The following is a 17,105-nucleotide window of genomic DNA, read 5'->3' as shown; positions in this document are numbered from 1 at the left end:
AGATCTCGACACATAAGAAAAGAAAATAGAAGAAAGAAAATAGGGGAAAATGTGAGCAAGTCAAGGTGGCCTGACCTCCTAGACAAATTCAACATATCAATCTCTTAAATCCAAAGGATTTGATTATTATTTTTCCTTCCTATTCAAATCAAAATACATGAAATATTTAAGTGAGGTTGAAGATGAGGCCATTTGGGTCATTTTAATTAGCCAATATGACACATCAAAGATGAGACTGAGGCCAAGGTAGGGCTTAAAATAGGTTGGATTCAACTCGGATTTGAGTATATCTATATATAGATCCGAATTTCTTTATCTGGATCTGCAACTGATTCGGATCCTACTAGGTAAATCATATCCGAATCACTTTAACTTCACTTAATTAGGATCCAGATCCGATCTAACCAAATTGCTTGATTTTGGGTCTGATAATTGCGGATAGTTCAACATTTTTCCTTTATACTTCTTTATTAATTGTTATACTATTCTATTTTACCATTGTAATCATTTTATTTTATAAAAAAAATTTGTTACATGAAAGTAATTATAAAATCTTAAAAATATAATTTTCAAAGTAATATATAATTTGAATCTAGGCAGATATATAGATGTATCCGTATCTAACTTAGATCATCAGATATCAAATCATATCCAATCCATTTTTATTGAGGTCTACTCCAAGACTCAAACCTACTAAATTCAGATTTCGGATACAATCTAACTCATTTTATGCCCTAGGAGGATGGGGGGGGGGGGGGATTTCTTCAATTTAAAAACATGGGGGGCTTCTCAAATATTCACCAAAAACTCAATCACAACCACAATGTGAATACAAAGATACCTACCTACCCATGCACAACATTTTTCTGATACCTCTTACCATCCAAAGAGATGTTTCCCCTATTTTCATTCACAAAGTCCATAACTTGCTTCCCACCACTTGTAGTTGCATAATGACACTCTTTAAAAAAAATAATAATAGCGACTCCAAATCCATGTAAAGGTAATTTTCAGACTCGAAAATCACGGATCTACAATTATAACTCTGATTATTTGAGTATTGGGTTTTGCATTGGAAGTCCAAATGAACATTAATTTAACCACCAAGACTCAAATCATTTGGTGATCCTATCCTAGTTTGTACACCAAAATGGCCAAATTTTAAGATGAATCATTGAGTTTTAGAATTATGTTTGGAATCAAAATCAAGTCTGTGTGGTCTTTTATTCGATAAGGACACAATTGTCAATAGAATCATCACAGTTGGTTGAATTTTAATGGTATAGGTAGGACCCATTTATGACAAAAGTTTCAAGTCTATGAAGTCAATGGTCAATGGAATTTAGAAGAGCAATTTAATAGATATTATGGAAATCTTTGTGAACAAAAAAGAATGCATATTTGATCTTTTCTTTAAGACCTGTGATTTGAGAAACACAGTAACTAAAGACCTTCAATGGGTGGCCTTTATCTTATTATTTTCTTCTCCAATTTGCTCTATTTTATCTCTCAAGATATCTCAAGTGCTGCAAACATCCTAACTCCATCTCAATCTATCAGTGATGGGCAGACCTTAGTTTCCCAAGGTGGAACCTTTGAATTTGGTTTCTTCAGCCCCTCTAATTCGAAAAACCGTTACATAGGAATCTGGTTTAAGAGAATCCCAATTCAAACAGTAGTTTGGGTTGCTAATAGAGAATCCCCTCTCAATGATACAACAGGAGTTCTGAAGTTAGGCTTTGATGGCAATCTTGTTCTTGTCAATCAGATTGGAAGAATTGTATGGTCGTCGAATTCATCAAAAACAGTTGAGAAGCCAGTCGTAGAGCTCATGGATTCCGGGAATCTTGTCTTGATAGACAAGAAAGACAATTCAGGAATCTATCTATGGGAAAGCTTCGATTATCCAACAGATACGTTGTTACCTGGTATGAAGGTGGGGTGGAATTTGAAGACTGGGCTGAACCGATATTTATCGTCGTGGAAGAATTTCGATGACCCTTCTCGTGGAAACCTTACTTATGGGATTGAACTTCATAGATACCCTGAGGCAGTTATGAGGAAGGGCGCGACCGAGTACTATCGAAGTGGACCATGGAATGGTCTTCGATGGAGTGGTTCTCCCGGAATGAAGTCTCACACGGGCTTCAGCTTCAGTTTTACTAATAATGAGGATGAGGTGTATTTCATGTATCGAATTAACGACCCCTCTGTTATGTCAAGGATGGCTTTGAATGAAACTATTGAAAACGGTGTGTTTCAACGCCTAACATGGGTCAATCAGAGTCTTAATTGGGTTGTTCCCATGTCGATTCCAAGAGACATTTGCGATCGATATCAGTTATGTGGCGATTTTAGTACTTGTAACATGAATGATGCACCAATTTGCCAATGTTTGACTGGTTTCAAGCCTAGGTCACCACAAGATTGGAAGGCCATGGATTGGTCTAAAGGATGTGTACATGAGATAGCTTTGGATTGCGAGAAGGGAGATGGGTTTGTGAAGTTTGAAGGGGTGAAATTGCCCGATACAAAGCGTACTTGGGTTAACATAAGCATGAATCTTGAGGAGTGTAGGGTAGAGTGCTTGAAGAAATGTTCTTGTATGGCTTATGCTAGTACGGATATTAGTAAAGGAGGTAGTGGTTGTGTGATCTGGTTTGGTGATCTTGTCGATATCGTACGATTGAATAATGCTGGACAAGATCTCTACATTCGGATGGCTGGTTCCGCAGTAGGTATGGATACATTCTTGTTTTTCTCTTAAATCCCTTTGGGTCAGAAATTGAGGTCATTTGCTCTTGCAGAGACTGCATACTATATATGATTAAGAGTCGTTCTGGAGTGACCTCAAGATTGACCTCACGCGCTTTCCTGATGTGGAGGTCCACACAGAACCATAGATGCTTTTCACTCATAACTCGATGAAAAACATCTATGGTTCATACACACCTCCACGTCAGGAATATGCAAAATGAGGTCAATCTTTGAGGTCACTTCAGTATTGTTCTATAATTAATAATGACCCTAGGGGGTTGGCCCAGTGGCAAGCCGAGCCTTGATAAGCTCCTTGGGAAGAGTAGGTCAAGTGTTTCAAACCCCAAGAAGCAATGAATTCCTTGAGACCACCCTCCAGGGTCTGATTGACCCTTGACTCAACCAGTTGCACATGGGACTTTCAGAGGGGGACGGTGTGTGTAACCGTGGGATTAGTCTCACCTAAAGGGTGGAGATACCCATGATAAGCAAATATATACATATATATATATATATATATATATATATTAGACTAACAAAGACTCAATGTTTGGTTCAGGAAACAAGATTCCTTCTTTAACTGAAGGTAAGAAGACTTCAAATGCAGATTCGAGAAATAGGCATTTGTGGGTAATTGTTACAGTGCCCATTGCTCTAGCACTACTTATCGCAATATCCTTTATGTGTCGTGTATGGATGAGAAAGCGCAAGCAAATAGGTAAGGACATCACTTTAGCGACAAATGAATAATCACTTTCTTCACTTAGGAAGTAATGTCCATCTTTTTGAAACAGAGAAGGAAACAAGGCAGGATTTGTTATTGTTTGACGTGTCTATTGGCCTTAAAGCTAAAAATAATGGACAAACTTACGCAAATAAGCTCGGAAAAGGTGGGAAGAACGTTGTAGAGCTACCGTTATTCAGTTTTGCAAGCATAGCTGCGGCTACAGATAACTTCTCTGACGCAAATAAGCTAGGAGAGGGTGGCTTTGGACCCGTTTACAAGGTAAGTATTAGAATAAGTGTGATTCTCTTAGTATGTGAATTGAGAAATATATGCTAATTTTTTTTCCTTAATCAACAAAGTAAATAAATTGAGGAGCTCTACTTCAGGGCAAATTACTTAGTGGACAAGAAGTAGGGGTGAAAAGGCTTTCAAGAAGGTCTGGACAAGGACATGAAGAGTTCAAAAATGAGACGACACTTATTGCGAAGCTCCAACATAGGAATCTCGTTAGGCTTTTAGGTTATTGCATTGAAGGCGAAGAAAATATATTGGTCTATGAGTACATGCCCAACAAAAGCTTGGATTCCTTCCTCTTCAGTATGTGTTTTGTTCATTGTAGAATTTAATATATGGTGGTGTGTCAAATATTACTAATTCGTGGTTTGTAATTTTTTGACGCTCAATTGATCCAGATCCAAGTAAAAGAGAGCTATTAGATTGGAGGAGACGTATACACATCATTGAAGGGATTGCTCAAGGACTTCTTTATCTTCATGAATTTTCTAGAGTACGAATTATTCATAGAGATTTGAAAGCTAGCAACATTCTTTTAGATGATGATATGAGCCCAAAAATATCAGATTTTGGCCTGGCAAGAATTTTTGGAGGGAACGAGTCAGAAGTAAATACAAATCGAATTGTTGGGACTTAGTAAGTGAAAAAGAACTAGTTTTCGATAGAAATTATATTCAATATTTTTGAATTGTTGCTAACTGATTTTCTTTTTTGAATATTTTATTAAATACAGTGGTTATATGTCCCCGGAGTACGCCATCCATGGCCATTTCTCTATAAAATCTGATGTCTTTAGCTTTGGAGTCTTGTTGCTAGAGATTTTGAGTGGCAAGAAGAACAGTAATTTTTCTATTTCCGACTCTCACAATCTTATTGGAAATGTGAGTAGCTAAATTAAATCAACCCAATTTTGAATTTAATTTATGCGATCTAATTTTTGTGGATTTTATCTCGACCGATTGAATTGATTTTTTATTTTTTTCAGGCATGGGAATTGTGGAAATGTGATAGGGGGGCGGAGTTTGTGGATCCAATGATGGGTGATTCATATAATATAGACATCATGAATAAATACATTAATATTGCGCTCTTGTGTGTCGAAGATAGTGCATCTGATAGACCCACCATGTCAGATGTTATCTCAATGCTTAACAATGAGCTTGCTACTCTAGCTTTACCAAAACATCCTGCCATTATAACTGGGAATTCTCAGATGGATTCAAAATCGCTAATAAAGGATCGCTCTGTTTCTTCTATAAACGATGTCACGATTTCAACGTTGGAAGTCCGATAGATTTTCAAACTTCAATGCTAATTTGTTCTAATGTGAACTTGTGGTCTCTTTGTATCTACTTTCCTTGTTTTTCCTACACAGTGGGAATTCGAAAAGCACAATCTGAGTTGAAGATTAGTTTTAAACGAAAGGAAATGGTAACTTTGATTTGCAAATTCCTTGTTTATATATTCAATCGACTGAAACCTTTTTGTAAGGCTATATTTTTGTAGTTATTTTGTTACATTTAGTCCTCTTTATGTTAAAGAACATGATGAAGATATCATTGTAATATCCTATGAAACTATTTAGTTGAATAATGAAATCCTGTGGTTATGTATGTGTTGAGTTTAGTCTCATGTCCGATAATCATTGCCTTGTCTCTCTCCTTATAAGCTCTTGCGCCTCTCCACTCATTGCCAATTTTTTTTTAGTTGGACCCCCAAATTTATCAATTTGTTCCCCCTGAATGTGCCATCCGAGGCCATTTCTATGTAAAATCTGATGTCCTTAGTTTGAAGTATTGCTACTAGAGATTGTAGTGGTTGGAAGAACAATGATTTTGTATTTCTGACTCTCTCTCAATCTTCTTTGCATATGTGAGTAATAATTAAAATTGACTCAATTTTTATCCAAGTTGAGGATTTTATGCCATCTAAATTTTTTTTATGTATTTTATTTAAGAAATAATCCACATTTAATTAATTAATTTATGTTTATTTTCACAATATCAGATGTTTTAATGTATATATCAAATGAGCTTACTATTCTGCTTTCACCTAAACATGATGGTTTTTCAATTGGACATTGGACATTCGTCGATGGATGCAAACGCAAGCATGAAGAAACCCAATGTTTGTTCGATGAACAATGTAACAATTTACGTGTTGGAAGCCCAATAGAAGTTCGTGCTTCCGTGAAAATTTGGTTACAGGGAAAATTCTGTTTTATATGTTTGATTGAAAGAAAACCATTTTGGAGGGCTAAAACTGGGTAGATAACCATATTGTTGAATTACTTACAATCAATGGTGAAATTCACATAATTGTAATATGCGTCACAACTGAATCCATTTTGCGATATTTGGTCTATTCGTCCTTTTTATTTTGAATAATGATAAGTTGACTCCCCCTTTGACGTGGCATGTGCATAGAACCATAGATTTTTTTTCTCAAGATACACAATTGCACATCCCCATAAATAAGTGCAGTTGTGTATCCCGAGGAAATCTATGGTTCTATGCACATGCCACATCAGGAGAGTAGAGGGGAGTTCGAAAATCATTGACTCTTTCATTTTTTTTATTTTTATGATGGGTGTCTAGGCCCCATTAGTAAGGGTGAGGCAACTAGTTAGCCAGGGGCGGATTTAGACTGGGGGTACTTGCCCCCACAAGAATTTTCAAAGTCTAAGAATTAGTGAGCTATTACGACAGATTTTAGCAAAAGATAAAAAAATCTGCTACTATTATCCCCACAATTTTTCTTTTTCCAATCTTAGTTGCCCCCACAATTATAATTTTTTTTTTTTTTCACTTTTAGTTGTCTTCACACAAAAATTTCTACTCTTGGTTGCCCCCACATGGGCAAAATCCTAGCTCCACCTATGTAGCCACTAACCTCTTAGAACACCATATCTATCCTAAATACCCCACAAGTTACACATACTTGGTAAGTCAAAATAAATCTTTGTGAGTGGCTAACGAGAGGTCTCAAAACATTTTTGGTCTATTGATCACCACACCTTTCAATTGGTTTTTCTTCTGTTGGAATTCTCGACAATTTTTCAAATGCCAGGAAATTACTCCCTTTATATTTCATTTCAATTTTTTTAAAATATTTCAACTAGGATTAGTGTGTTCTACAAATTTTCTTTGCAAATATACACTATTTTCTTTGCCTCCACATCACCACTTAATGCAACCGTTACATTAAGGCTATGTTTAGATTGAGAGAAGAGGAGAGAAGAGAAAATCATTATGAAAAGATTAGAGAAATTCAATTTCTCTCCACCATATTTGGATTGACAAGTGAGAACTTGGGACAACTTCGAAATTTTAAAATACTTTAAAAAGAGATCTAAGGGCAGAATTGAAATTATAAAATATTTAAAAAGAATTTCTCTCCATTTATTTCCTATTCTCTCCACTTTCGGAGAGGAAAACTTACTCTTTTTTTTCTCTCCTCTTCTCTCCAAATCTTTTTCTCTTCTCTTCCCACTCAATAATCCAAACAAACAAGAGAAATGGAGAGAAATTTATATATTTTCTCTTCTATTTCTCAATCCAACAAAGCCTAAGTGGCACAAACAAAAGTGATGAAGATTTGGTTTGAAAATATGAACAATTGAATTAAATGGTACAAGTAAAGAAGATTTCATGTGAAAATATTAGTATTATTAACTTGTAAAGATCAAAGATGTTTCCCCTCTATACATTAAGATCAGATGTTTTTCATGTCGGTTTGTTTTTTATTGCTCTAGATTGGTAGATGGTGTTGGAGAAGAGTTGACTAACTTTCACTTTTTGTTGCTTAAGGCGTAAGAAAGAAAAAAAAAACCAATGACAGCTTTGAAACCAACAGAGAGGTTTCACAACTGAAACCTTTTAGTTTCACACGTGTTTTCTTCCCTTCACCTCCAAAAGTTATCAGCTAATTCCCAATTTCTCGCACCGCACATTTTACCCTCTTTCGTAAGTATTGGTGTTTTATAAGTTAAATTTGATGTGCCAATAGAACCTCCCTTTCACTATTTTCAAGATATTATTTGGTAACAAGGACCCACCTCTCGAAAAAAAATTTCAATCGAAAAAAAAGAGAAATCAAAAGGATTAAAACATTTTATCTATATGTATTTATACGAAATTAAGAATAATAAAGAATTACTAAAATAAGTTCGGGTCAAATTTTTTTCGAAACAGATTGGGGTAGATTTAAATCCAATCTGAAATTACTTTGGATCTAAGATTCCAATTGAAAAATCCATTTTTTTTCATGTTTTTTGGATCAGACCAAATTGAATATCAGGTATATTTCGAATCATCCATTAAAATATGAAATCCAACATTTGGGATTCATCTTAGATATATGTGATGTGTCATTGAGATACATGTTTATCTCGACCATTGAATTTCATATATCAATAATTGAGACTACATATTTTTTGTGAGTATATGGATCTAACACCATAAAATGCTAAGAACTGATAAAGATATATTTTTTTTTATAATTGTTGATTAACAAAATTTAAATTTGAGATTTCAGTGGTCGTCCATTTTAAAAGTTTTAGATTCGACATAAAAAAGATTTCTTTTTAAAATATTTAAACCTAATTTTTTGAGTTCAAGACCATGAATCCTAAAAGGCGAACATGTCATCTGAGCCAATGTGCCAACCCACCTAAACCTATACACAAATGATGTATATTTATATTTTACATTTCTCTACTAGTCTAACCAGATCCAATTTTGAGACTTTCATGTGATCATTTTTAATGATTTTGGATTCAATTTCCTTTGGTGTAAGTAATTCCAAGATTTTAATTGGGAATTAATTTATAATGGAACATCTTAGTGTTAAGTTTGAAAATTTGTGGACATTAAATTTATCATTTTTCAATATTATATTTAATAAAAGAGTAATGATTAAATGACTCCCCCACATGACATATTCAATCGACTCACCTGACATGACATGTGTTCGAATCATAGATATGTACTTCTCGAGATACATAATTGCACATAATTTTAGGGATGTGCAATAATGTATCTTAAGGAATACATATCTACGATTCTTGCACATGTCACATCAAGGAATCGTGATAATATGACTGTCAAAGGGTATATTCAATCGACTCTCTGACATGATAAGTTTGAGAACTGTAGATATGTCTGTCTCGGGATACACAATTGCACTTCACTATGAAAATTGTATCCCAAGGTGTATAGATCTACGATTCTCGAATTTATCCACATCAAGAAGTCGAGTGAGTATGCCACATGGTGAGTCATATTATCAAGACTCTAAAAATGATAACAAAAGAAGAAGGTGGTTGGGAATCGGATCCAATTCTTATCGGATTAGTCCTAATTCGCTCCATTCTTATCCGTAAGTTCTATAATTCATGATATTTTGACAATTCCCGATGGTATTTTCGTCAATTTAAAAAAAAAAATATATATGTTCTTCCAGTAAATTTCCACGCAACATCACCCCCACATCACATGTCGGTAAATAGCTATCCAGCCATGACAAAGAAAAGTTATTAAAAGAAGCGTAAAAAAAGGATTAGAGCTCTTTTCTTTATTAAATTCCAAATATACCCTTAACGACGTTCTACGAAAGCGAGACGCAATTTACAGAACCGTCGGCCTTCAAACAACTGTACTAGAGTTGTCATTCTTAGCCTTCTCTCCCTCTCCTTCCTTGAAAAACGCTCCCTTTTTTTTTTTCTTAAATATCTCTTATTTAACTCTCCATATCTCCTCATCTCAATCTCAACAACTCACTCTGTTTATCTTCTCTTTCTAACACCAAAATTTCTCAAATGGCAGGTCAAAATACAGTCGAATTCAAGGATTTCTTGCCAAAAATGGCAGATAAATTGGGTGGGGAAGGACTTATTGAAGAACTCTGCAATGGGTTTCGATTATTGATGGATGTTGATAAGTGTTTGATAACTTTTGAGAGTTTAAAGAGAAACTCTGCTCTTCTTGGGTTACAAGGTTTGAGAGATGATGAGCTGTTGAGCATGTTGAGAGAAGGGGATATGGATGGTGATGGAGCTCTTAATCAGATGGAATTTTGTGTTTTAATGTTTAGATTGAGTCCTGATTTGATGGAAGAATCGGAAATGTTGTTGGAAGAAGCTTTGCAACAAGAATTGAAACATGGATGATTTGTTGTATTTGTTCTTTTTTTTTTCTTGTCTTGTAGTCTTGTTGCTTACTTACGTGGGGAGAGAGGTACCCTTTTTTATAAATTTTATTATATTTATTATATTATGTCAATTATCAATCGATTATACTTCTGAAAACAATGTTTAGGACCATAGTTGAAATCAATGAACCAAATATTGCCCCACCAAAACATTGAATGTTTCAAAATATAATTATAAGGGTAATTACATGTTTTCTTTTGACCAAAATATTGTTTTTATTCTTAAATGGGCTTTATATTGATTGAAACAATGTTTTGAGATGAGATTTTAAACTTTGCACAGTTGGTTTAATTGATTTAAAAGTGGGCCAAAGCCAAGTCCTTCGACATGGTCAAGTCATGGATTTGAAGGATAATTTGATGGGTAAATTATCATTTCTTGAGTCAAATTTGATGAATTTACCATTCTGATTAACTATTCATTCTAATTATCAAAACGTGACCGTGCGAAATCGCAGGTTTAAAGTGATAAACTCGTTAGTTTTTTTTTTTCCTCTCTAAAGGACAATCTTGCTGATTTGTATTGCGACGATTTCACTTTTTCCTATCTTTTTTTCGTTTATCGTGGGTATTCTCACCCTTCGGACGAGACTAATCTCAAGGTCACACACACCGCCCCCTCAGAAAGTCCTACGTGCAATTGGTTGGATCAAGGGTCAACCGGATCCTAGAGGATGTAGTGACGATCTTGCTAAAATAATGAAACCTACAAGATAGTCACTTGACACCTGCGAGATTGCTACTTTAAACCTGTGAAATTGTCACTTCAAAACCTTGCATGTCGTACACGTTCATATTTTGGTAATTAAAATAATCAATAAGTCAAAATCATAAATTCATCAAAAGTTGATCACATTTTCATAACTATCTCTAGTTTACGAAAGTGAATCTGGGAACTAAAACCAGGTAAAATCATTTTTTTTTTTAACTTCAGCCAAATTTTATTACTCAGCCGAGTCGAACAGTTTGGATCATACTTTTAAATATCCCATCATCAAGAAAACTCCATGGCATCCAATCAGGATTTAAAATCTAATTTCTTTATATCAGTTGCTCATTTGAAATCCAAATTATCTCAAATGAGATTTTGATAATTTCACCCTAATGATCTCGGTCTCATCCCAAATTCAAAACATTTAAGATTTCAAGCATGTGCTTTGATTATAAAAAATAAAAAAATTTGAAGATTTCAACATCCGGAGGGTTGGTCCAACAGAATCAAGTAGGTATGTGAAGATGATACCATGAGACATGGAAAATTGGAGTTGAAGACCGTGTTTTGGATTAGTTTTGGTGTTTTTTCCTTTTCTAATCTAACTTATGTAAGTGTTTTTTAAGAAACTTTAATTATTTGTGAGGAATGTAAAATAAGATTTTCTATTCAATCTAATGCATGCACACCAAGGAAGACCGAACTAACTTGCTAAGTTGGTTAAAATATGTTAGAATTGGTATTAGACATAAGTTCAAACCCAACTTCACCTATTAATCATCGAGTACGAATCTAAAAAAAATCTTTGAAATCCCACTTCAAAATTTCGAAGGAATCCTCTCTTTTGAATCGCATTTGGCATTTCGAAGAAATATTCTAAATATTAATAAAAATGTATGGTGTAAAATAAATACAAAATGCCACGTGTCTTACAAGAAGAAATAGGGGTGGAGCCAGGATTTGAGGGGACAATTAAGAGTGGAAATTTTTTTTTGTGGGGACAATAGTGATAGACTTTTTTATTCACCCGTTAAAATCTATCACAATGACTCACTGATTCATAGATTTTGAAAAATTTTGTGTAGGCAAGTACCCCCATTGTAAATTCATATCTGACGAGAAGAGTTCCTTAAAATTTGAGGTGGGTTGACCATTTCAGAGTCGGATTCCTACTAATGTTGCTAGTCTAAATTTCTTAATTTCTAAAAGAATTCAATTTTTTTAATATATAATATTGACTAATTATAAGGACTATTATGTCCTTAGAAAGTAGCATATTTACAACCTTCACCTGTGTGGTCAACAATTTTGATGTTTATATTTGAGAAGAACCAAACAGTTTATAATGAGCAAGAGAAATATTCAATGGTGACGCACGAGGCATGATGTAACCTCTCCAAAGTCTTTATCTATGGAACCTTTGATTAAAGAAGATAAGGATTGAGTCTTCTTCCTTACAATAAAGCTTTTAATTCATTAAAAAAATAAAAGTAGATTAAAAATTCTTTAATCCAAAGATAAGAGATTCTCAATCATGATTTCAAATCTCAAACGAGACCAAGATAATTTGTTTCGATATGATTCAAGAATGACATGGACATCCAACATGAAATACTGCATGATATCTCGTTTGAACTATGAATTGTCTTGGATTATATTTTGAAAATCTTGGCCAAATCAATAAAATTTGGCCAAGTCAACTAAGATTTTGTATTTTTTTATTAAAATAACTAAATTTATAACTTAATCTAAATAAGAATATGACATTGTGATTAAACATCTTTTAATCTATCTTATTTTACAAAAATAATTATAATTATTTATATATCTATAATAAAACATAATAATAGACTATACTCCTTTTATCCCCCTCACCTCCACATAAAGAGGGGTTGGGATTTAATCTCAATAAAAATCTTGAGAAAAACTTTTAATTTTTTTAAGAAGAGTGCTGATTTTCTAACTCAATCAGAAAGAGTAATTCAAAAATTCACTGACATGGCATGTGCAAGAACCGTAGATTTTTTCCCTCGAGATACACAACTACACTTGTTTATGGAGATGTGAAGTTGTGTATCTCGAGAGAAAAAATCTATGATTCTTGCACATGCCACGTCGATGAGATTTTAAGTTATTATGTTAGAGTTGAGTTAGAAAATCATTATGCTTCCAAGAATACTCAATCAACTTTATTGCATTATTTTTTTTTGCACCCCCTCTCTAAGAATACCCTTCCAATCTTATATATTAACTTTCATTTTCTCCCTTCTTCTTTTTCCACTTTTAACATTTTGAACTTAAAGAGACTAGGGCACGAGCAAATTTTAGTAAATAAATATATCATTCAATCAAATATAAAAGGAGTTAAATAACCTCTCTCATCTAAAACAAGATGACTTGTCTAAGACAACTTGTTCTTGTCATGAACGAGGCGAGACACCGAATTGAAATTTTAACCCATGTCTGATTGTGTTGGAATCCCAAAACCTAAATGTAAGAAAATAAAATATTTTTAAAACTAGTAAATGTGTGCATTATAATTAAAATATTTTTAAGATATCATCAATTTAAATAATGAGTTGTACTACTCTGACTTTCTACAACATTTCCCCCAACATTGTGTTTACAGAGAATTGCTAATTTTGAAATTGGTGAAAGCCAGTTAACCATTTTTTCTTAAAAGTCGTTCTAAACTGATTTCCTTGGACAATGTATTCAACATTGTGCTAATGTAGTAATATGCAAAAAAACTGTATATACTTTTTCTCAAAATACAAGTTAGAAAATATATGGTTCTCTACGCACTGCCACATCAACACAATGTTGTATTCTGGTTCAACATTTTCCTTTTCTTATAATAGTAATTTTGATAAAGTTATAACATGTAACCTTACTCTTAGGCAATGAAACGTGAGAGAGAATGTCCTACAAGAACAATTAAAATGGCATTAATTGGACTACTTAATCGGTATCAAAGCTTGTTAAGGTTTATTTTTTGGGCACTTATGAAAAAGATGTTCCATGTAAAAAGAAAGAAAAGAATGTTTAATCATCCCTCAATTATATCACAATTTGACCTACAAGATAATATATTTGTTGACAACACTTTAGAGTTAAAATATTTTTAACAAATAATTGAATTTACAATTTTTTAAAAAGAATGTTCCCGACAACGTTTGAATTCACGACCTCATTTAACAATTGAATAACTTAATTGAACCATGTTTTCACAATTGATTCTAATCATTAATATACTTTATCCAAAATAAATAAGTTAAATTTCATTTTATGTTTATGGGATATTTAACATATAATTGTGAAACAAGTGTTAGTTAGCTTAGTTGGTAAAGTCATTGGGTGATGATATTAATGACTTGGATTTAAATATTGTCAGCACAGATTTATTGAATTTATTAAAATCAGGTTTATTGATAAATTAAAAAAACATATAAGGTTGAATATAATCTTCTAGCATACAACTAAGTTAGGTTATTTTGTTCCTAATACCATGTAAAAGTTTCATCTTAATACAAAATTTTAATATATTTAGGAATGCTTTCTTATTTGTTTAGAAGAATATGCGGTGCCCTATGAAGTGGATACTTGTGGAGTGGTGTCATAGTTGCACTTGTTAGGATGTTAAATTTTTAGCACCTATAAGTCGTGAACTGCAATTAAAAGTAAATAAATAAACAATGAGGGTTTGGAAAATGCACTAAAATATTTTTTTTAGAAAAATTTATTTAAAGAACCTTGACGGAGGGATTTTTTTTCTAAATAGTCCCTAAGTTTTCTACAGTCTCTTAATAGTCTATTTAGTAAAATTTTCTTTTCTTAACAGTCATTGGACCCCATCTCCCATATTTCTCATGATTGAATGTCCTAATTGGTCAAACTCATCGTTTTCATCCAAAAATTTTGAATTTTTGATACCTTAATCGTATTTCAAAGACTCCATTATGTCGGAAAAGATTTAAGAAGGAAGAAGAAGTCATTTTCAAAGGATTTTTTTCTTAATTTTTAGATGAAAACCAATCAAGAATGATTCTTTTAATTTGAAATCTTATAAACAAATTATTATCTCAAGTTTTTAATCGATAATTCCATATATATAAAAAAAAATCTCAAAAATTGGAAATAGGTTGATTTTACAAATGTCAAGTTTGATAGTAAATAAAAAGTGGTGAACTTAACAGCAAATAATTATGAGTTCAACAGTAATAAAAAAAAACGTCGAATTCGACAATAAATAAAAAGTGGTGGGCCATGTCCAATATACAAAACATGACACATGTAAATGATCATTTTTAGGTGTGCCTGGTGTGGGCTGATTCCCTGGATTTTGGCAAGTACTTACATAAGGCTATATCAATCAACTTTACACGTGGACATTTATGTGGATAAAAAAAAAAGTAATTGTAGATCTTTGATAGAGTGAGATGGCGTTCTTATCGATCACAAAATGTATATATAAACTCCTACAATTTTAAAAAAGAATAATGAATTTTTTTTTTACATCCCTTCTAACACACACGCCCCTGACGTGGCATTTACTAGAATCATAGACTCTTTCGATCACATATTTATGGGATGTACAGTCGTGTATCTAAAGAAAAAATTACATTTCTAACCCATGCCATGTCGAGGCGTCGAAAAATCAAATACTCTTTAAATAATTATTTTGGGATAAGAGCTCCCCATGGAAAACTTGCCCCTTCTTGTTCTTGAGGTTTAATGAATAGAGATAGAATCTTTAGATTTAAGATGAAAGTAAAATTTTGATATAAAAGTTAAGATAATGAGTTAAAAAAAAATGGAAGTATTTTACAAATTTAGAAGTTGAGGGTATTTTAGTCATTATAGTTAGTATTTTTTGAAAGACCACAGTAAAAGGGGTACAGCGTGGAGTATAAAACATAGAGGGTGTCTCTAAAAGTAGAGAAGTCTCCATAGTTTGATGTTATATGATACAATGATATGTAATCATTGATATGCTGACGCCCCATTTGATAGGAGGTGGGCCCCTCTCTAGAGTCTAGACCCCACCACATGAATCACGTTTGCTGTAATAAGAAAAACGCTTATCCAAAGGATAGGTGGATGAAACGCTTCCACCTGTCCCATTCTCTCTCTCTCTCTCTAACTTTCTCGCTCTTATCTCCTTTTTGTCTTTCTCCAATAATACTAATTTAACAATTCATGCCCTCCATCGCTTTCCATCTCTCACATATTTTGCTGACACGTACTCATATACAGTAGTCGCTATTTTATTATATTTTATTATAGATACACCCTCCATGTTTTGGTGAATAATTGAGATACCCCTGTGTTTTCAAACACGCACCCTTTACTTTGTTCGAAATATCCTCATTTATTACAATCCCCTGTCAAAATCCTTTGATTTTCCTTGAAAATACCTATCTTCTTTAATTATGGATTTTGTGGTAAAATTTGTGACTTATTTTTATAAGTGTAATTGATTTTCGAACAGCCGATCAAACACAGACACACCTCCATCACAAAATCATAAATCATTTGTCTTAGAATATACATAATCATAAATCTTTTTCTTACGATTCTATAATAGGGGCGTGTCTCAGAGAGGGGTTTTTTTTTTTTTTGAAAAAAATAAAATCAAGGGTTTATAAAAAGCTTGGTAATCAAGTTCAGATTTGGTGGACAACATTATGAATATTTCATATAATTTTAGAAAAAAATCAAAAAAAAAATGTTGGGCAAAGGAATCAAACAAAGAATTTATAAACAAAAAAAATTGTCAATTATCTCTGAAATAATTTATGAAAAAGTAATAATTTTTTTTGAAATAATTTGTTATTTAAAAAATATTTCTTTTGAACACAATCATTTTTGTTTGAAAAAATTATAATTTTACCCAATTGCTAATTAAATTTTGAATGAGATTAGTTTGACTACCTTAAAATCTTACTACTAAGAATTGTGAGGGCTCACATGGACTATCTATTGGCAAAATACCACATCAACTCCTCTAGAGTTCTTAATGTAGATTAGAGGAAAAAAAATAATATATATTGAGAATGTTAATGTTCAAAACCTAATAAGGACGTCAACATTCTCCAATATTTTTTCATTAAAAGACAAAACGATGAAAAGGTATTATTGAAAAAAAAAATTAAAAAATGCTAAAATCCTCATGAAGTAATAAACATTAACATTCCATTACATATATATATATATATATAGACTTGTCCCAAGGCTAAGAAGATGTATAATCATTAAAATCCAAAATTTAAAGTTAAAATCTAACAGAGAAAAATAACTTTTTGGATGCCACAACAAGATGCAATCAAGAAACTTTCTTGACAAACTTAATTAAAAAACTATTTTTCTTCAAATTTTCTCTAATATTAACAAATTATTTTTTAC

The 17,105-nt window shown here is 32.7% G+C and overlaps 1 protein-coding gene across 1 annotated transcript; it reads left to right on the top strand.

Moving 5' to 3' along the window:
* The first annotated feature begins 1,380 nt into the window (after positions 1-1,380).
* Positions 1,381-5,391, top strand: LOC147390343 (G-type lectin S-receptor-like serine/threonine-protein kinase At4g27290). Its single transcript, XM_086459881.1, has 7 exons — positions 1,381-2,738; positions 3,317-3,475; positions 3,552-3,763; positions 3,871-4,081; positions 4,177-4,414; positions 4,512-4,659; positions 4,764-5,391. The coding sequence occupies exons 1-7, from the start codon at positions 1,457-1,459 to the stop codon at positions 5,070-5,072; spliced, it is 2,559 nt and encodes an 852-aa protein (XP_086316007.1). The 5' UTR covers positions 1,381-1,456; the 3' UTR covers positions 5,073-5,391.
* The last annotated feature ends 11,714 nt before the right edge of the window (positions 5,392-17,105 follow it).

This window comes from Akebia trifoliata, chromosome 11 (assembly GCF_017979445.1).
Source record: "Akebia trifoliata isolate Shusen 1 chromosome 11, ASM1797944v1, whole genome shotgun sequence".
NCBI classification, from domain to species: Eukaryota; Viridiplantae; Streptophyta; class Magnoliopsida; order Ranunculales; family Lardizabalaceae; genus Akebia; species Akebia trifoliata.
This window is presented reverse-complemented; position numbering and strand designations above follow the sequence as displayed.